Source organism: Grampus griseus, assembly GCF_964374135.1.
Source record: "Grampus griseus genome assembly, chromosome: 19".
NCBI classification, from domain to species: Eukaryota; Metazoa; Chordata; class Mammalia; order Artiodactyla; family Delphinidae; genus Grampus; species Grampus griseus.
The window spans coordinates 39,536,797-39,556,482 of NC_139013.1; the positions used below are offsets into that span (position 1 = coordinate 39,536,797).

At 59.1% G+C, this 19,686-nt stretch overlaps 3 protein-coding genes across 7 annotated transcripts; 2 read left to right on the plus strand and 1 right to left on the minus strand.

The window, feature by feature from the left end:
* Positions 1 to 25: 25 nt before the first annotated feature.
* EXOC3L1 (exocyst complex component 3 like 1) lies at positions 26 to 4,736 on the minus strand (the record flags this gene model as incomplete). Of its 3 annotated transcripts, none has more annotated exons than XM_082677553.1 (13): positions 26 to 215; positions 289 to 413; positions 502 to 657; positions 742 to 864; positions 986 to 1,115; positions 1,861 to 1,971; positions 2,174 to 2,274; positions 2,374 to 2,499; positions 2,635 to 2,752; positions 2,832 to 3,444; positions 3,988 to 4,207; positions 4,289 to 4,464; positions 4,676 to 4,736. In XM_082677553.1, 13 exons carry the CDS (start codon positions 4,719 to 4,721, stop codon positions 26 to 28), a joined length of 2,235 nt encoding a protein of 744 aa, XP_082533679.1. The 3 variants fall into 3 exon arrangements, with proteins under 3 accessions (XP_082533679.1, XP_082533678.1, XP_082533677.1); XM_082677552.1 differs by having other exon boundaries at positions 4,289 to 4,449; positions 4,676 to 4,721; XM_082677551.1 differs by having other exon boundaries at positions 3,988 to 4,464; positions 4,676 to 4,721.
* Positions 4,737 to 7,174: 2,438 nt separating this feature from the next.
* E2F4 (E2F transcription factor 4) lies at positions 7,175 to 13,016 on the plus strand. 2 transcript variants are annotated; one of them, XM_082677570.1, is made up of 10 exons: positions 7,175 to 7,349; positions 7,766 to 7,875; positions 8,017 to 8,178; positions 8,500 to 8,543; positions 9,252 to 9,313; positions 9,538 to 9,835; positions 10,330 to 10,527; positions 12,394 to 12,441; positions 12,654 to 12,698; positions 12,802 to 13,016. In XM_082677570.1, the coding sequence occupies exons 1-10, from the start codon at positions 7,215 to 7,217 to the stop codon at positions 12,915 to 12,917; spliced, it is 1,218 nt and encodes a 405-aa protein (XP_082533696.1). In that variant the 5' UTR covers positions 7,175 to 7,214; the 3' UTR covers positions 12,918 to 13,016. The 2 variants fall into 2 exon arrangements, with proteins under 2 accessions (XP_082533696.1, XP_082533697.1); XM_082677571.1 differs by having other exon boundaries at positions 10,390 to 10,527.
* Positions 13,017 to 13,958: 942 nt separating this feature from the next.
* ELMO3 (engulfment and cell motility 3) lies at positions 13,959 to 18,508 on the plus strand. Of its 2 annotated transcripts, none has more exons than XM_082677549.1 (20): positions 13,959 to 14,220; positions 14,359 to 14,399; positions 14,498 to 14,570; positions 14,769 to 14,819; positions 15,032 to 15,201; positions 15,286 to 15,385; positions 15,488 to 15,639; positions 15,721 to 15,799; positions 15,929 to 15,979; positions 16,064 to 16,186; positions 16,276 to 16,407; positions 16,510 to 16,611; positions 16,718 to 16,826; positions 16,935 to 17,071; positions 17,172 to 17,335; positions 17,449 to 17,561; positions 17,657 to 17,761; positions 17,866 to 17,948; positions 18,035 to 18,121; positions 18,225 to 18,367. In XM_082677549.1, the coding sequence occupies exons 1-20, from the start codon at positions 14,143 to 14,145 to the stop codon at positions 18,231 to 18,233; spliced, it is 1,959 nt and encodes a 652-aa protein (XP_082533675.1). In that variant the 5' UTR covers positions 13,959 to 14,142; the 3' UTR covers positions 18,234 to 18,367. The 2 variants fall into 2 exon arrangements, with proteins under 2 accessions (XP_082533675.1, XP_082533674.1); XM_082677548.1 differs by having other exon boundaries at positions 14,128 to 14,220; positions 18,209 to 18,508.
* The last annotated feature ends 1,178 nt before the right edge of the window (positions 18,509 to 19,686 follow it).

The window sequence follows — 19,686 nt, forward strand, 5'->3', positions numbered from 1 at the left end:
GCTTTATTCTGGGGGCAGCCGAGGGTCAGGCACAGGACCCCGAGGGGAGGCAGGAGGACAGCGGGGGTGCAGGTGCTGGCACGAGGCTGAAGAGTGCGCGTCCACCCGCTGGGGGCGAGGGCTGCGGGCCGGCCTGCAGAGAGCTGAGTGCGGCCAGGCGCTGCTCTCGGGACACGTCCCCGCGCAGGTCCAAGAGGGCGGAGACGTGATCCTCGCTATGGAGTACAGGTGCGTAAGCCCCGCCCAGCCCCCCTGGGTCCCTCCTCCCTTCCCAGCCGGTCTTCGCACCTCACGTCGGGAAATTGTTGCCGCAAGCCTGCCACCTCGAGACCAAGCAGCGTGGGGTCGCGGAGGTTCAGCAGCTCCCTCAAGGCGAGCAGCACTGGCGCGCACTGAACGCTCTCCTCCAGGCCCTGAACACGTCGGGGTTGGTCTCTCTCCAGCCCTCGGCCCCTACCCAACCACTGAGACTCCCGCCCATCTGCTCACCCAGATTCTCACCAAACCGAGGAAAAGCTCCCGAAGCTGGGCGGCATCGTGCCGCAGGCGCTCGGCCGCCTGGGTCCGCTCGTCAGCACCGCGGCACACTAGGCGGCCTTGCATCAGCGCACGTAGGTACTGCAGCACCACGGTACGCTCCGCCTCAGCCAGCAGCAGCTGCGGGGAGCACGATCAAATGGTTCCAGGACGCTTTTCCCATGGGCGCTTTCCCCCCTCCCCAGCCTTCCCCCGCAAACGCACCTGGACCGCAGGATCCCGCACGTGTCGGAAGTCCTGGCAGAAGCTCGCGGTCCGCTCGCACACGTCATCCAGCAGCTCTGGGCTCGACAGCCACCGGCGAGAGGGCAGAGCAGCGAATAGGGGCTGGAGCGGAGGTCAGAGACGCGGCTGGAGGGACGATTCAGATCCGGCATTCCCCGCAGAGACCCCCCCATGCATACGCTGTATCTCCTTCTCCCACCCCCATCTCCGTCTGAAGCCTCACCTGTAGCTCCGCCAGCAGCGCCTCCAACACCAGGCGGCAGATCCTCCTCTGCAACTCGTCCAGCGCTGCCTCCACCGGAGCCAAGGCCCCTGGAGCCACCCAGTCGGGCTGCAGGACGGACACGGAGGAGCTGGACCGACCAAAAGTACGGCTTCAGGACCAAGGCCAAGGCCCGAGAGGCCCTCCGTTGTCTAGCCACTCGGGCGCCACCTAGTGCCGCAAGTGTGTTCCGTGAGGGGGCAAGAAGGGCGGCTCCCTGCACTTCTGAAAGTCTGGGCCACGGATTGAGGATGGGAGTGGTGGGCTCAGCGACCTAGAAGGGACATAGGCCAGCTGCACCTGCCTCTAATTCGCGGTGTGACCTTGGGCAAGTCATGTCTTTCAGTTTCTGTTTCAGTAAGGGGAGAGAGTTAATCCCAGTCAGGAGGGAGTCAAAATCATCGTTAATTTGTTTGTCCTCTCTGCCCCCACCCCAAAGAACATGAGACCCAAGAGGAAGGGAATGTTTTTGTTTCGTTCACAGCTGTAATGCCAGGCATAACCTGGCACAGAGTAGGGCCTTGATAAATATTTGTTGAATGAATGAATAATTGACACTATGTGCCAGGTACTGTGGTAGGTACATTTTATGTTATCTCATGTGATTCTCAGAATGTCCATTATTACCCATATACTACTGATGACAAAAGCAAGATTCAGAAAGATTAGGTAACTGGCCCAAGGTCACACAGCTAGTAATTAGTAGAACTAGGATAGGAACCCCAGGGCTATGTGAGTCCAAAATTCCGAAAGGCCTAGTGTGAGCTGGGTCCATACCTAATAGGTGTTCAGTCAGGGGTTAGTGAAGGTGGGGTTCGGCGGGGGCCTCCTGGTACCTGAATGCTGATTGGTGGTTGAGGGTGGCCAGTAGGTAGGGCACGTAATGAGGGGCCGTTGCTTCCCCCCTGAGATGGTCTCGGGAGAATCGGATCAGAGCATCACTGAAGCTGCAAAGGGCAGAGGCAGCTCCTGTATCTGCTGTCACTCTGTGCAACCCCAGTCCTTGGTACTCTGGCCCCACCTCCAAGATACCCAAGGCCCTGTTTTGAAGGAGCCCTTTTCCACAGGTGTGTCTTATCACTCAGAGCCCCTTAGCGCTGCCCCAGGATCAGGGCCAGGGGTTGGGAGTGGGTCAGTGCCTTGGCAGACCTCCTTAGGAATGCGCTCAGTTCTGACAGTGCCATGCCATGCACCCGCCGCTGCAGTGACTCACTGACCATTCTGGTCACGCGAATGTTCTCTTCCAGGATCTACAGGCAGGGATGGGCAGCCATCAGCAGAGTCCTAGTCCTGCCCTCTTTCCCTTTCCCTATGAGAGCTGCCCCCCTGCCTTGCCACTTTTCACCCACCTGCAGCACGATGGCTGGCATTGGTGAGTGGTAGAAGCCAGATGGGTCTGTGTCAGGCTCCTGCTCTCGGCCCCACTCAGCTACATCCCCGTCCAGTGCCTTCTGCAGCCACTGGGCCACACTTGCCTGGGGAAAGGGGCAAGGTGCAGCAGTATGTAGCAGGGCACTGACACTGCTAGAGACAGGTGGACATGCGACTCCACAGATACAGGCCCACAGCTGGTCGCAGAGCTGCTCTGAACCCAGGCCCCAGCTACTCACCTGGACTTTGGCCACAAATATTGCCTCCAACTGCTCGATGTTCTCCAGGGTCAGGAGGGGCTCCAGATCAGACACATCAGCCTCGGGCCCTAATTCCAGGCTCCCCATCATTTCTGGCCTAGACATGGGTAGCCCAGTGTTACATTGAGCCTCCAGCCTTTGATGAACCCACTTCCCATTGCCCCAGGGACACTGACCCCAGGTACACATGCAGTGCCCAATGCAGCAAGGTGAAGGCATCGGCAGCTTCCAGCTGAGGCCCTTCCAGGAGTTGCTGCAGGCAGCGGCGCACGCCGCTGTGCAGGGTGTGGGCCCACAGCCGGACCACGTTGTAGTGTGGTGGGCAGCAGGGTGCTACCAGTGCCTCAGCCGCGGCCAACTCTGCTGGTAGAGCCACCCGCAGAGCCTCCAGCCACTCTGCTAGTGCCCCTGGCCCAGGCTGCAGAGGTGTCCCAAAGTGGATCTGCTCCAAGCCCTCCTGTAGTGCCCGCAGACAGCGCTGCCGCCAGTCCCGGGCAGCCTGCTCCAGGGAGGTTGTGCGCCCAGCGTCCACTTCGGCCACACGCATAGCAGCCACCAGCAGGGCTGGATCCTCCCGTGCCAGCCGCCCTGCAGCCCCTGCAGCCGCCTCCACAGCCTGGCCCAGAGCCTCAGCCAGAGGGCCCAGCCCCTCGAACACTGGCAACTCCAGGCCCCCGAGAGGTGCCCACGTCTCCTCTTGTAGCTGCTCCAGTTCCCGAAGGCTCACATATGCCTCCAAGAGTCGCTGGGCATCAATCAGGGTCTGTGTGTGGGCCAATGCAGCAGGCACTAAGCAGGGAGAAGAGGCAGCCCTGGGTCTCAGCCTTCCCACCTGTGCAGTGGGTATAGCAGTAGATGCTGAGGCCCTGGGGCTGGGGTGATGTGTAAAATATTTAATTATCAGTACAGTAGAGCATTGGTCAATCTGAAAGGACCCAGGGAAGGGCCTACATGGTGGGCCAGGGGTAAACCCTTGAGCTGATGGAACATGAGGAAGTCAGGGATCTTGGAGGGAAGGCAGGGAGGAACTGCGGGGAACATACAAGTGGCTATTCATCCACCCCGTTAGGGAAATAGTTTAGTAAATTAACAGCCAGGTTGGCCAGAGCCACTTGGTGTCAGTCCTGACTCAGACATCCCATGCTTGGGAACCCCAGAATGAACTAATATGCACCCTTTCTTCATATGCCATTTGAAGCCTGAGTTACTGTCTGGGAGGTCGCCCACGTGTCCATCCATGCAATCTCCCACTGGCGCCCCAGGCCCTTGATCAGTGATGGTGTTTGTCGACTACCTGTTGGAGGACTGCGGCCTAGGGCCCTACACACTCACCAGCTCGCAGCCTGGGCAGCAGCTGAGACATGGCCTGCAGTTGCTTGTGTTGCACAACCTGCTCCCGCAGGGGTTCTAGGGTCTGTGCAGCCTCAGCCATACCCCAGAGCAACCCATGAGCCTGGCCCAGGGCTTCGCGGGCTCCCTGCACCGCCTCAAGGGCCCAGGCCAGCTGCCGCACACCGGTCTTCACACCCTCCAGGTATGACTGCACCACCGACTGTGGGAGAGAGGCAGCCAGTGAGGCCTGGCCAGTCCTGCAGCCCGCCCTCAGCACTCCTGCCTCCTGCCTGATGCCCACCTTGATGCGTGCTTCCAGGGAACAGGTACGCTGCACCTCGCGGCTACGGTACTGGCCGAGCCTGGCCAGCTGCTCTGGCCGGTAGAAGATGCCCGAGGCCCACTTGAGTGCTGCACCCCGGGCCAGCTGCTCCGCCCTCTCCTGCTCCGGCCACTCAGGCCCTGGGCAGGAAGAGCCTGGGCAGCCGCGTCAGTTGGGCAGGGCCTGCAGGAAGTGGCTGCCAAATCTGCTCCCCTTCCTACCCCTCGGCCTGTCCCCCAGGGCAGTCCACTCCTCTCCCTGCCCTCCCTATAGAGCTCCAGCCAGACCTGGCAGGGAGGACCAACCCCACCATCCCCATCTTTCTTGCCACCATCCCCCCCTCAGCCCACCCAGAAGGGCTCATACCAGGGGGAAGTGCGGGCTGCATTTTGTCCCTGGCTGCTGAGTCCATGGCTGGTGGAGCCGGAGCGGAGGTAGGAATAGGGGCGAAGGTCCAGGTTAGAGCAAGTAGAGTGGGAGCGCCTCTGAGCTGCAGCCTCCGTCTAGGCCCCACTGAGAAGGAGGAAGGTTCTTGCCCAGCCCCCTCCGGAAATGAGAGGGAGGTGGGTGTGATGGGAAGGAACCTGAGACACCTTTGCCTGCCGGGTTTCTCAGTTTTGCCCCTCAGATGCAAGTGAAACAGGGTAGGCATGGGCCTCCACTGGACACCGCTCCTGCTCTGAGTTGCAGAGGACAGTTTGATATGGAACTCACCAGGCTTGGCCAGGCGTCCAGTTCTCCCTCCTCCACAGATAGCCTTGGCCTTGAGGATGGCCCTCTCCCCTGGCCTTCTTGGCAGAGCTGGGTACTCCCACCACTGGCTCATGAGACCCACACCTCAGCATGCAGCAAGAGACTTCCTCTCCCCAAGGAAGCCTCTGTCCCACCTCTCTGCCCAGGAGCTCCCTCCTCCCTCCAAGGTCCCGCCCTCTCCAAGGCCACATGCAGAAAGGAAGGAAGCTGAGTCTCTGGTACTTTATTCCCAACAGGAAAGAGCATCTGCACTGTGGGACAGAGTGGGGAGGGCTGGGCGCCACTTCCTCGCGGGGAGGGGGGGTGTACTCCCTGTGATCATTGAGACTTGAGCAGCCTATGCAGGATCTGTTGTGCTCAGGATACAGACATGAACTAGATGGCCCCAACCTGGATGGAGAGCGAGGTGTGCAAATATGGGTGTAGGCAACATCACAGTGTGACAACTATGTTGACGGGCCCTTCAGAGGTGGGTGTGCCTCTGCACAGGAGCAAGAGATGACAGGCTGTCGTGAAGACGGTGTGTGGTAGGTGATCGCAGAGACGGGTGGAAGGGCTATGAAAGCTATGTTTGTCTTGGGAGTTAAAGGGAGCCATGGAAGGGACTACTAGGTAGTAATAATGTAGTGGACACTGGCTACTACCCGAATCCACCCTTCAGGACAAAGATACTTGTTCCCCCAGCTGCCAGAAATGTAGGCTGCTGAGGTCTCACAGCTGAGTCTCTCAGTCAATGTTAGGGTATAAAGGCCAGGTACCCTTGCCTTGGAAGGCCTTGGAAGAGTCACCCCAGTTTCAGAGCTCCGAGTAGGATGGGCCAAGTTCTCTGTTTTAAAGATTTTTTAAAAAAATAAATTTGCTTATTTTATTTATTTATTTATTTTTGCGGTACGCGGGCCTCTCACTGTTGTGGCCTCTCCCGTTGCAGAGCACAAGCTCCGGATGCGCAGGCTCAGCGGCCATGGCTCACGGTCCCAGGCGCTCCGCGGCATGTGGGATCTTCCCGGACCAGGGCACGAACCCGCGTCCCCTGCATCGGCAGGCGGACTCTAAACCACTGCGCCACCAGGGAAGCCCAAGAGTTTTTTGATGTGGACCATTTTTAAAGTCTCTATTGAATTTGTTACAATATTGCTTCTGTTTTACGTTTTGGTATTTTGGCCGTGAGGCATGTGGGATCTTAGCTCCCTGACCAGGGATCGAACCCACACCCCCTGCATTGCAAGGCGAAGTCTTAACCACTGGACGGCCAGGGAAGTCTCTGAGGCCTCTATTTTAACTGCATAGCAGTTTAATTCTCCTCTCTGCCCGATTCTGCCTGTCTTACTCCTTTACAAGTGTGGCTTCTCAGTAAACTTCTTGCAGGCACATCCCTGTTTCCCAAACAACTTGACCTAAAGTAAACAATAATAAATAATGACAATGTTAAAAATAACGAAATGATACTAGCAAACACACAGTCCTCCCACATGCCAGGAACAGCTCTAAGCGCTTTACATATATTTACACATAGGTAAACATGTTTGCACTGGTTGAAAAGTGGTTATAATCCCATGGCCTCTGAGCACTGCAGTGTGGAGATAAGAGAAAGATGAGGCTGGGGTCAGGGAAAGAGAGTGGGGATGGAGACAAGTGGACAAGCTAGATGTAGTTAGTGCTTGCTGTTTGGCAGGAAGTGAAGGACAGCAATAGGATGGGTGATCCCAAGACAGTGTGGCAGCCTTTAGGAGCAGGTTTGGGGAAACACACTGGGTTCATCAGGCAGCACAGTCTCCTCTCCTGAGATGAGGGTTGGGGTAGAGTTAGTGGAGTTGGGGCAGGTTGGCCAGCCCGTAAGGTTCCAGTGGCTCCTCCTTCCCTGCTGCCGGGGCTGCCCAAAGACTTCCTCCACATCCTTCCTTAACAACGCTGGTCTCCGGGGATCCTGGGGTTATTTTCGTCCTCTTCGGCGGTTGGACAATTGTTGATGGTCCCCGAAGTTTTTCGGCTGTGTTCGCAGAGATGAATTGTGCTGGATTCCCTGGGAGGGTGCGGAGCGGAAGCGGAAGCAGCGATGCTGGCGCCGGCGGCCTGGAGGCCAGGAACGGAAGCGGAAGTGGCGGCGGCGCCGGCCTGGCCTGGCCTGGCTGAGGGGAGGTGGCGGGAGGGCGCTATGGCGGAGGCCGGGCCACAGGCGCCGCCGCCCCCGGGCACCCCAAGCCGGCACGAGAAGAGTTTGGGACTTCTCACTACCAAGTTCGTGTCGCTTCTGCAGGAGGCAAAGGACGGCGTGCTTGACCTTAAGCTGGTGAGGCCCGGGCTAAGGGGCGACAGGGGGGATGGTGGACCAGGCCTGGGCCGGTAGCGGGAACCCCCGGGGCGGCCCAGCTGAGCCCTCAGAACAGGCCGCCATCCATGTGCTTTCTCACAGGAGGGAGGCCGGGAGCTGTTTCATTCATTCGGCCGAGGCCATTGGGCGTCAGCTATGTGCCAGGCTTGGGGCTGCAGGTGTTGGTCCTCGTGGCCCTCCCCGGCAGGTGTGGGGAGAAGAGCATCAGAACATCAGCTCAGGCGGCGCCAGGCCTCTTCCCGCCCCACAGTCCCGAGCTGCTGTAGTGCCTGGGAGGAGGGTTGGAATCAAGGCCACCCCCTTTTCAGACTACTCCAGACTAAGTCTCACCTGAGAGTGGGGCTGAGCATTCCCCACTCTCTTCTGCCTGCCAGGCAGCTGACACCCTAGCTGTTCGCCAGAAGCGGCGGATTTATGACATTACTAACGTGCTGGAAGGTATCGGGCTGATCGAGAAAAAATCCAAGAATAGCATCCAGTGGAAGTGAGTGGGGGCACCAGGGAGGGCAACGGGATCTCCTACCCAGAAGCGTCAGGGGTGTGGGGTGGAGGGTGCAAGAGAGAGCAGGGGCCGTGGGACCCAGAGTTCCTGGCAGCCCCTCTCAGCTCCACTCCCCGGGCTCAGGGGCGTGGGGCCTGGCTGCAATACCCGGGAGATCGCGGACAAGCTGATTGAGCTCAAGGCAGAAATCGAGGAGCTGCAGCAGCGAGAGCAAGAACTAGACCAGCACAAGGTGTGGGTGCAGCAGAGCATCCGGAACGTCACAGAGGATGTGCAGAACAGCTGATATCCTCCTGGCAGTCCCTGCTCCAGGGGAGTGGGCGAGGGGCCCTCTAGTCCAGCTGGGTTTGCTTGTGGTTCACTAGTCCCTATCCCTCTTGGGAGGGTGGTCCTACAGCTCCTGGCCAGGTTCCAGCCTCAGGCTCCCTCCTCAGAGCCTCTCGCCCACCAGTCTTGGACTGTGATCCCTCCCCATGTAGACCCCAGGCCTCAGGACTTTCTTTGAGAGCATATATGTCAGACCTCTGCTGGAGAGCTGGGTCTTCTCTGTGGTCAGCCATCTGTCGCCACGGGCAGGGCATCAGCCGTTCTCCTTAACCCCCACACCTTGGCCTACGTGACTCATGAGGACATCTGCAGATGCTTTGCTGGTGAGCAGAGCCTGGGTAGGGGGAGATGGGGGTGGGGATGGGTTGAGCCACAGCCCTGAGCAGTGGACTCAGTGCCCAAGAGATGTCTGTCTCTTAAGAGGGTTCCTGGGGCCCGCCCAAAGAAGAACCAGACAGGGTAAGTCCTGGGTTTGAGGGTCACTGGGACCCTATGGAGGCTAACCATACTGAGAGGGTACAAGAATCCTGGGCTGGGTCCCTGGGTCAATCCCTACCTGCATCGTCCCCTAGGTTTGGCTTCTCACGTGTGACAGAAGCATACAAGGGAGAACGTGTGTTTGCATGTTCATGTATGCTTGTATGCAGGGGGCAACGGTGCCCACTTCCAATCTACAGTTAGTTTAGTTGCCTTGTAGGTACAGGAACTGTTTCTTGTTCATCTTGCCTCTCCCAGTCTGGTTCAGGGGAAGGGATGTTGGCCTTGGCTAGAACATCTACACTTGGGGAGCAGCCCCGTCAATCAAGTGAGGTGCCCATGGCCAGCAATCTTTTGCTCTATGTGTCTGAACCCAGATTTTCTGATTGCTGACCCCTGGGCTCTTAGGAGGAGAAAAGCTTTAGTTCTCTGCCCCAGCCTACTGTCCAGCCCCTCAGAGACCATGATCTCCTTCCTTACTCTAAGGGATAGGCACTCCATTCTCAGTTCAGATTGATCCCGTGGGCCTTGATCCATCCTCCTTGTCATCCTAGGAGACACCCTCCTTGCCATCCGGGCCCCATCGGGCACCAGCCTGGAGGTGCCCATCCCAGAGGTGGGTGCTCAGCCCAGCCATGTGGGGTTGGTTGAGGGCGGGTGCTGGCTGTGGAGCCCGATAAGTCCCGGGTGGGGCAGGTAGGGGGAGGCCTGGGGTTTGAGGTTATCTAGGAGAACGGGCAGCCTAGGGTGGGAGAGGACACTGGCCCTTGCCCAGGGTCAGGCAGGAGCCGGGCCTGCTTCCAATTCCACCTGTCCTCCACCCCACACCCTCACCGGTAGGGCCTCAATGGGCAGAAGAAGTACCAGATTCACCTGAAGAGCATAAGTGGCCCCATCGAGGTGCTGCTGGTGAACAAGGAGGCATGGAGCTCACCACCTGTGGCGGTGCCTGTGCCGCCACCCGAAGATCTGCTCCAGAGCCCACCTGCTGTCTCTACCCCTCCGCCTCTGCCCAAGCCTGCTCTGGTCCCGCCCCAGGATGCCTCACGCCCAAGCAGTCCCCAGGTGACCACCCCCAACCCTGTTCCCGGCAGCACCGAAGCCCAGGGGGTGGCCGGTCCAGCCGCTGAGCTCACAGGTGAGGCACAATGGCGTGGTGGTGATGGGGTGATTTCTGGGGCCCAAGAGGCAATACCTCTGTGTGATGGAATGCTGTACTCAGAGTGGAAGGGACCCTGTGGTGTTCTTTCTCCTGCTCCCCCATCCCACAGGCCTCTCCTTGCTAGTGCAGCGAATGGCCCTTGTTAACAGGGAAGTTCTGACTGTGTGAAGGGGCATTAGTGGTGGCAGTTTTCCCCCAGATCTGCCAGTGTCACAGTTGCCCTGGCAGCCCCTCTTGAAGTGTGGTCACAGGGGCCATGTCCGTGAGTCTCCCTCCTGCAGGCTTCATGCCCTTGTCTCCTTCAGTGACTGATTTTCACGTTACCTTTTTGGGAGTGATGGGCAGTGCCTAACTTTCCTTGGGCCTAGTAACTAGGGTGCTAATCATCCTGGCTGTGGCTTCTAGCAGGGCCAGTTTCAATACCCTGCTTCCTGTCCCCAAGTGACTGGGTTTGGGGGATGTGGTTGCAGTGAGTGCTATCCCTGGAACCGATAACAAGGACGGTGGTGAGCTCAGCTCCCTCCCGCTAGGCCTGACAGCACTGGACACCCGGCCGCTGCAGTCCTCTGCCCTGTTGGACAGCAGCAGCAGCAGCAGCAGCAATAGCAGTTCATCCGGACCCAACCCTTCTACCTCCTTTGAGCCCATCAAGGCAGACCCCACAGGTGGTGAGTACTTGTCCCCTTGGCAGCAGTGAGAACCCAGCCTCAGACAGTCCTAGGTCAGAAACAGAGTTGGGCTTGGAACCCAACTCTCCTATCTCCTCAGCCAAAGCTGGCCAGCCCCCTGCCATCAACCAGAGCTCTGCCAGCCAAGGTGAGGAGCCTGGCCTCTGGCTTGGTGCTGGTGCCCCTTTGCCCCCTTCCTGGGCTGACACAGAACTCCCTGGCCCTCCCTCAAGCCCTGCCTGCCACCCCTTGGACCCTGGTCTCAAGGAAGGTGTGAATGCTCTCCTGGGGAACGGGCTGTGGTATGGCCCTCAGGCTCCAAAGGTGGGCAGTATGTTCTTAGGAGAGGTGGTGTCATCTGCCGGGTGTCTCCTCTCCATCTTGTGACTTGAGTGTTTGCTTTTTCCAGGACTCATTCTCCTCGGCCCTCAAGCACTGCTAAGTCTCTCGTTAAATGACACTTCATCGCCTGTGTCTCTCTCTTTCTTCTTCCCTATATCCTCTGTGTTTGGACTCCTTGATAAAGTCATCTCCATTCTACTCCATACCCTGGTCTCCTAGTCAGCCTTCGGGTTGCGGCAGTCAGGACCCCAAACCCCCACCCCATGCTACACCAGTGCTACTCTTGATAAGTTGCCCAGCTCTGACAGCCAGCTGCAGCAGGTTTCTGGCCAATTTGCTCTGGTGCTCTCCTGCTCTGTGTTGATGCTCTTTTTTCTCCTTTGGCATTAATGATGTCAGCTCTTGGTTCTTCTCCCTTAATTGGCTTCTTCTTCTGACCTCTCCCTGGCATGGCTTTAAATCTGGTTTCCCAGATCTCTGGCTCATTCCAAACCTGTGGAGGGCCCCAGTTCTGGGTAGATGAATCCCAGCCTCCATCTTGCCTAGGCCTTTTGCCTGAACTTTACCTCTTGTGTCCACGTGCCTTCCTCTGCACATCCAGTGGGCACTTCATTCCCATGTGTCCTCAACTGAAACTTGGATTTCCACCTTCGTGCATACCCGACCACTGGCCCTAGTCACCCAGGCCTGACACCTGGGGTCAACTCCAGCTCTACCTCCTCCTCCCTCCTTGTCCTGCTCCCCACCCCACATCAGCTTAGTGAGTTCTCTTGCAGACATCCCCCATGGATGGCCTCATGTATCCTAACACTCAGGATCACTGCCAGCCACCTCTATCCTAAGTTCTTCAGCATCTTCTTCACCCCGACTGACAAGAACCTGTTTGAAACACAGCCTGACTGGCATTCCTCTGTTTACAAAATTACCTTTAACAGCTCCCAAAGGTCTGCTGGATAAAACCAGAGCCCCTAAACCTGGCATATGAAATCCCTCGTGATCCAGCTCCAGCACTCCTTTCCTCTGTTTCCCATGTGTGTCCTCCTGGTTAGACCTTTGTAGCAGTGTCATCACCCTGTAGCACTATCCCCTATTTAAGAGTGCCTCCTCCTCTGCCAGGTGACTGGCCTGGGCTGTGGTCTCTGAGCCTGGCACCAAGTAGGTGCTTAGCAAGGGCAGGGATGGACAGGACATCCTCTGTCAGACAGGGCATCCTGCATCAGACAGAGTATCCTCCATCAGACAGGGTATGTACTCTGAGCTTAGAAATGGAGAGGGTGTGCTGCCCTTCTGCCAAACCACTGAGTTAGAAGGGCTGTACCGATTACCTACAGTGGTCCTTTGGCACCGAGGAATTCAGGTCTGGTAGGGGAGACTTGCAGACAGTGCCGGCTTGGTCTGGTGCAGGGCCTACATCTCAGCTGTGTGGAGCCCCTGGGTGGGTGATAAAGGATCTGGGGAAGTGGGGGCTAGAGTGGGACCAGGCTGGATCTCTGTGCCCTTGAGCATGGCTTTCTTGTCTTTCAGTTCTGGAGCTCCCCAAAGAGCTGTCAGAAATCTTTGATCCCACTCGAGGTAGGGCTGTGTTCTTCCCTGGGGCTGGGGTGAGGGGCACAGCTCATTGGGTGTTAGGGCCGTTTTCTTGCCCTTCTGAGGACCTTATGATTGTGCCCGGTACCTGGGCAAAGGGTAAAGTTCCTGATGGTGGCTGGGTGGTCCCCTTCATGGGCTTTGGTGGGTGGAGAGGCAGGAGCCAGAATGTAACTGAGCTCTCCCTCCATCCCCAGAGTGCATGAGCTCAGAGCTCTTGGAGGAGCTGATGTCCTCAGAAGGTAGGTGGCCCAGGCAGGTGGGGGGTGAGTGTGTGTGGGCAGGGTTTGGGTGGCTGCTGGGTGGGGTCTTGGCCCTGGGGCCTCAGCCTGTTGCTCTCTGCAGTGTTTGCACCCCTCCTCCGCCTTTCTCCACCCCCTGGAGACCACGATTACATCTACAACCTGGATGAGAGTGAAGGTGTCTGTGACCTCTTTGATGTGCCTGTTCTCAACCTCTGACTGACAGGGGCATGCCCTTTGTGGCTGGGACACAGACTGTCTAACCTGGGGGCTGCCTGGGGACCTCCCCCCACCCCACCCCTACACAGCTTGAGAGCCGTAGACTCCTGGCTTCCCCAGCCTTCCCTCACTGCACAGTTCTGGCCACAAGTCCCACTCCTGCACCAACACCTGTTCTGTGCTGGGAGAGCAGGGGAAAGGGGCTTAGCCCTCTCCACTGTGGAGCCAAAGTGTTTGCCACTCCTTTTTGGAGGCCTTCCCCTACCTGGTAGCCTCCCCCGGCCCTCCCAGAGTTCAGTTTCAGCTGCCACCCAGTGGCACAGATCCAAGGACCCTCCATCACCCTCCTTAGGGCAGCGCGTCCAGCCCCACTGCCCTGTACCTGCCAGCCCCTCCCCCTCCAGGAGGAAGCATGGGGTGGGGCTGGGCACTTGCCAGCACCTAGCCTAGCCTCCTTCACTTCTCCCCACGCGGATCACACAGCTCCTTCTGTACCGCTCGTGTGCTCCCTTTTTGCTGGACCCTTGGCCCTGAGAACCTGTTGGGGCGGGCAGGTTGCTAACAGGAGGAATGGAGATCTCTAGCTAGGAATCTGGTCGGGAGAGTCCCTGAGGATTGGCCCGGCCTCCCTCTGCCCCACAGTCCCCCTCTTGTTTATTCATTTATCCTCATTTAGAGCCATTTGCAGAGATTTAGAAAGATTTGCAGTAACGAATGGATTCCTATATAAAGATTATTTTTATACTTTTTGCAACAAAAGGAAATTGTAATATTTGTACAGTGTCCAAATGAATAAAGACCATGCCTAAGGCTGTCTTTGATCTGGTTCTTTCAGGGATCCTCCCTGGGACTGTGCTGGATTGGTGGTGGGAACGGGCGGGTCAACTTTCTGGAAAAGGTGTGGCGGTGCTGACAGCCCGCCCTCCCCACCCCCACCTGCCGCACCTTGGGGCGGGGCGGGGCCGCCTCTGCGGGGCGGGGCGGGGCAGGCACCCTCCTACCCTCCTACCCCCGGGACTCCAACCCGGAACTAGCCTCCGCTCTGGCTCCCTTGGGAAGGCCGCGGCGCCTTGTCGGGAGTGGGAGCCTGGGCTGTGAGTGCGGGCCACGGGAACCAAGTCTCGGGCAGAGGAACACCTTCGTCCTCAGGGGCCTCAGACCAGGTGTGCCCTCGGCGGAAAGTTGCACATCTGGAAAGTACAGAGGCCCCCACCTCGGGTAGATTATGGTGCCCCCGCGGAATGTAGTGAAGATCGCCGTCCAGATGCGCGACGCCATCCCGCAGCTCATCCAGCTGGACCAGGTCACCCGGACTGTCTGGCCTCCGTCCACCCCACCACCTACCTCCGGGTTGCCCCTTTCCCCTCGAATAGCCCCCCCCCTCCCCCAGGCTCCTCCCCAACTCCCACTCCCATCCGGTGAGTGACTGTTCCACTTGTAGGCAAAACCCCTGGCCACTGTGCTGAAGGAGGTGTGTGACGCGTGAGTGCGGGTCTGCCGGGGCATGCCGGGTGGCTGGTGGGAGGGCAGGAGGGAGAGGGCGCCCCCTACCCGCCTCGCTGAGCCTCTGCTGCCCGCAGGTGGAGCTTGCCTCACTCTGAGCGCTATGCCCTACAGTTTGCTGATGGGCACAGGAGATACATCACTGAGAACGTGAGTCCCCTCCCCGCCCCACATTCCACTCTGTGACCCCTTTAACCCACCTGGCTCTGACTCAGAGTCATCATCCCACTCTCTGGAACCTGATCTTTCTTTTCACTGACTCCCAAATCCTCCCTTATTGACAACCCCAATTAACCAATCCTCAGAGCCCTTCTTGACTTCTCTTCATTTTTCTGCCATCTTTTCCAGAACCGCACGGAGATCAAGAATGGCAGCATCCTGTGCCTCAGTACTGCCCCAGTAATGTCCCTCCTGACCATGCCCTCATTCTGTGCCCCTCTGCTATGCCTCTTCTCTGCCCGCCACTGGCACCTGGGCCCTAGGTCTGGAGGCCCCAGCCCTAACCCCAGCTCCAGCCCAGTAGTGCCCCACCTAGTGGACACCCAAGTCCCCACATCCCCAGTTCCCACTCCTTACCTCCTCACCTCTGTTCTTGCTCCCACCCCTGGCAGGACCTTGAGGCTGAGCGGTTGTTGCGTGGGCTGCAGAGCGAGAGTTGTGAAGGGCGCCGGGAAGCCCTTCAGCACCTCGTTCTGCTGGCCCCAGACATGACCTTCACCCGGGAAGTCATCAGCCGTGATGGGCTTCAGAGACTAGGCTCCATCATTGAGGATGGGGACGAGTGAGCCCAGGGCTGTGGTGGGTGGTTTACATGGTGGGGCTGGGCCTCCTGGTCTGGTCCTCTCAGCCCCACATGTCTCCCCAGCCTAGGAGAGGTGCTGGCCCTCGCACTGAGGGCCTTCTTGGAGCTCATGGAGCATGGTGTGGTGTCCTGGGAGACGCTCAGCATCCCCTTTGTTAGGAAGGTGGGTGGGCTTTTCTAGGGGTAACAGGTGGGGGCAGTGGAGTGGTGTCAGGGTCTGGCCTTCCATGGTGCTGAGGTGGTGACAACCCCTGCTCCTCTAAAGGTGGTGTGTTATGTGAACATGAACCTCATGGATGCATCTGTGCAGCCCCTGGCCCTGGGGTTGCTGGAGAGTGTGACCTTGAGCAGCCCTGCCCTGGGCCAGCTGGTCAAGAGTGAGGTGCCACTGGATAGGCTGCTGGTGCACCTACAGGTGTAAGTGTCTGGAGGTGGGGTGCAGATGAGTGGAGCGGGGCTGGACCTTGGATGGCCGGCTGAGCCCTCTTCCTGTCTCAGGATGAACCAGCAGCTGCAAACCAAGGCCATGGCACTGCTGACAGCTTTGCTGCAGGGGGCCAGCGCTGCTGAACGTAAGGTGGGTGTCCAACCAGTGGCTGGATTGGTGGGGGGAGGAGCTGGTGGGCAGTGTGCTCCACAGTGGGCCTGCAGGATGGGTGCTCATGGTGGGGCTAAATCACCTGAGTCCCCTTCCCACCCACCTCAGCACATGCTTGACTACCTGTGGCAGAGAAACCTTCGCCAGTTCATCTACAAGGTAGGAAGGACCAGGCCAGGCAGACCCTTCCCCGCTCCTCTCCTCGTGGCCCACACTCACACCCGTGAACTGGCTGTTCTCCAGCACATCATCCATAGTGCAGCGCCCCTGGGCGACGAGATGGCTCACCACTTGTACGTACTGCAGGCCCTTACGCTGGGGCTGCTGGAGCCACGCATGCGGACGCCACTGGACCCCTACAGCCAGGTAGGTGCCTTTGGGGCACACGAGGCTGGGGACGGCTGGAGCTTGGCCTTGAATCTTCAATCTTAACACCACTCCAACAACGACCCCAGGAGCAGCGGGAGCAGCTGCAGGCCCTGCGTCAGGCTGCCTTTGAACCGGAGGGGGAGTCCCTGGGCACTGGGCTGAGTGCTGACCGTCGCCGTTCCCTCTGTGCCCGCGAGTTCCGCAAACTGGGCTTCTCTGTGAGTGACCCCTATCCAGCTCCCTGCCCTTGCCTCAACCCAGGGCTGCTGTTGTTCCAGAGGGCTGGGCCCTTCCTCAGCTGCCTCTCCCCCTTCCCCCAGAACAGCAACCCTGCGCAGGACCTGGAGCGCGTGCCCCCTGGCCTGCTGGCCCTGGACAACATGCTCTACTTCTCCAGACACGCGCCCAGCGCCTACAGCCGGGTCAGTGACAGGGTGGGGTGGGATACGGCAGGTTGCCACCTAGGCGGGGGGTCTCCACAGCCTCAGTCGTGACTCCCCACCCCGTCCTGTGCTCCCACCACCCCAGTTTGTGTTGGAGAACAGCAGCCGTGAGGACAAGCACGAGTGTCCCTTTGCCCGGAGCAGCATCCAGCTGACTGTGCTGCTGTGTGAACTGCTCCATGTCGGGGAGCCCTGTGAGTGGTACTGGGCACAGCATGTCCAGGAACGGGGGACGGAAGGGCAGAGAGGGCCAGGGGCTGCACACACTTTCTCCCTGAGCCCCTCCTGCCCCCCCGCTCCAGGCTCCGAAACTGCCCAGGACTTTTCACCCATGTTCTTTGGCCAAGACCAGAGCTTCCATGAGCTCTTCTGTGTGAGCATCCAGCTGCTGAATAAGACCTGGAAGGAGATGCGGGCCACTCAGGAAGACTTCGACAAGGTGCGTAGGGTGGGAACAGGGAAACCTGGGCCAGGGCGGGGGATTGTTCTGGGTCGGGGCCCAGAACTCAGGCCCTGAGCTAAGCTTGGGGTGGCCCCAGGTCACGCAAGTGGTGCGGGAGCAGCTGGCCCGCACGCTGGCCCTGAAGCCCAGCTCCCTGGAGCTCTTCCGAACCAAGGTGAATGCGCTCACCTACGGGGAGGTCCTGCGCCTGCGGCAGACAGAGCGGCTGCATCAGGAAGGCACACTGGCCCCTCCCATTCTGTGAGTTGGTGGGGATGGGTCCCAGTCCTAGCCCCCACCTTCCCTGCTGCCCCCTGGGCCTCACTCAGGCCCAGGTCGTCCTGTTCAGTGAGCCCCCTCCCCCCCTCCCCCAGGGAGCTGCGGGAGAAGCTGAAGCCAGAGCTCATGGGCCTGATCCGCCAGCAGCGTTTGCTCCGCCTCTGCGAGGGGACACTCTTCCGCAAGATCAGCAGCCGACGGCGCCAGGGTCATTGCTTGGGCAGTGGGGCTGGAGAGCGGCTGGGCTGGGGTCAGGGCGTGTCCCTCTCGTCACTCCTTCCCTCTTACCCTTTCTGCCCACAGACAAGCTGTGGTTCTGCTGCCTGTCCCCCAACCACAAGGTGCTGCAGTATGGGGATGTGGAGGAGGGCGTCGGCCCGCCCACCCCCGAGAGCCTGCCTGAGCAGCGTAAGGAGGGCAGGGTAGGGGTCAGACACCTGCTCTTCCCAGACCGCCGCCCCACCCCGGGACCGCCTGGGGTCCCAGTGGTCAGCCCTACCTTCTTCCTGCAGTCCCTGTGGCCGACATCAGGGCACTGCTGACAGGCAAGGACTGCCCCCACGTCCGGGAGAAGGGCTCGGGAAAGCAGAACAAGGTGAGTGCAGTGGGGACCAGGGGCTCCTTCCCGCCCGCTCCTGCCGTGCCCCCTGCTTAGTGCTCCTGGCTCCCTTGCTTCCCCAGGACGTCTGTGAGTTGGCTTTCTCAGTCAGCTATGACCACGGGGAGGAGGAGGCATACCTCAACTTCGTTGCCCCATCCAAATGGGAGGTGAGTGTCCGGGCAGGCTGAGCAGAGTCGGGCAGACGGGCAGGGGAAGAGACGGGAAGGCCCTCATGGAGATGGCCCCATCCCCAGTTCCACCTGTGGACAGATGGGCTGAGCGCCCTGCTGGGCAGTCCCATGGGCAGTGAGCAGACACGGCTGGACCTGGAGCAGCTGCTGACCATGGAAACCAAGCTGCGGTTGCTGGAGCTGGAAAATGTGCCCATCCCTGAGCAGCCACCCCCCGTTCCCCCACCCCCCACCAACTTCAACTTCTGCTACGACTGCAGCATCGCTGAACCTTGACAGTGAGGTTGGCCAAGGGCCACAGCTGCTGCCACTGTGGTGGCCACAAAGGGTGGAGGGGGGAGAAGCACAGGCACCCTGACCAGCAGAGGCTGCAGCAGAAATAAAGTCTGCTTGGCTCTTAGACATGTGTTGAGCCAGCTCTGAACCCTGCAGGCTAAGCCTGCCTTCAAGCTTAGCTGGCAGATAAGATGAGGGCATCAGGCCAGGGCCACAGCTTGGGGCCACAAACCTGGGCAGCTACAGTTGAGGGGCTGGTGTTCCGAAGGATGGTGGGGACCGGCTGGCCCTGTTACCTTTCTCCAGCGTGAGTCCTCAGCCTCCCTCAGTGCTAGGCCTGCAAAGAAGGATGGCCTGTAGTCTGGGGGCACCAGCTGAGAGAGGTCTGGGGCTGCCAGGCAGCTGAGGGTGAGGTGGTAGGGCAGGAGGCATTTCCCCAAGTGGATGCCTTTCTGGGCGCCATTAACAGGGGCCTAGTCTGGGAGCCATGTTTCCAGAAGAAGACTCCTGACAGTCTGAGCTCAGTCCTCAACCCTGCTTGGCCCTTCCCCTGCGTCATTTGTGGGTCGTGACGGCCTCCTGTTGAGAGGCGTGAAGGGAGAGATGTGAAGTTGGGTATGCTTTGTGCTGAAGGGCAAACTCAAGGTTCCAAAAGATGTCCCCCAGGCCAGTGGGAGGATGTAGGCTGATTCTGACAAGGGGGAATTTAGTGCAGCAAGCCTGCATTCTGATTAAAACCCAACTGCAGCAGCATGGATGGGGTGGGGGCCACAGACAGGCCAGCTGGAGGTGAAGCTCGGAGGCTATGGTCACAGACCCCAAGCCTCTGAGGCAAAGAGGAGCACACCCACCCACAGGACCCACAGGCAGGCTGGAAGCTGCCAGCCACCACCCTCTGACCTCCTCCATGCCTCTCACTACCTCTCTTTCCCAGTGCCTCCTCAAAATATGTTTTTTAAGCGTTAACCATCACCATGTTACCTAAAAACTGATGATACGACACCTCCTTTGAAGAATGTTCTGGGGGAGTACTTGTTCCCTCTCTCTAGCTATGCTTCCGACTTGGGCATTCAGGGCCCCACATGCCCACTCCTGCATTCAGACTTCCCACCGCACTTAGAATAGTCCCTGTTGAGTTCAAGGTGCAAATGGGGAGCCCAAGTGCAGTTAAGTCTCCTAATACCATCAATTCTTCCTTCTCAGTGTCTCCAGTCCCTTGTTACAGGCCACCATCATCTTGGCAGGAACCTCCTGACTTCCTGCCT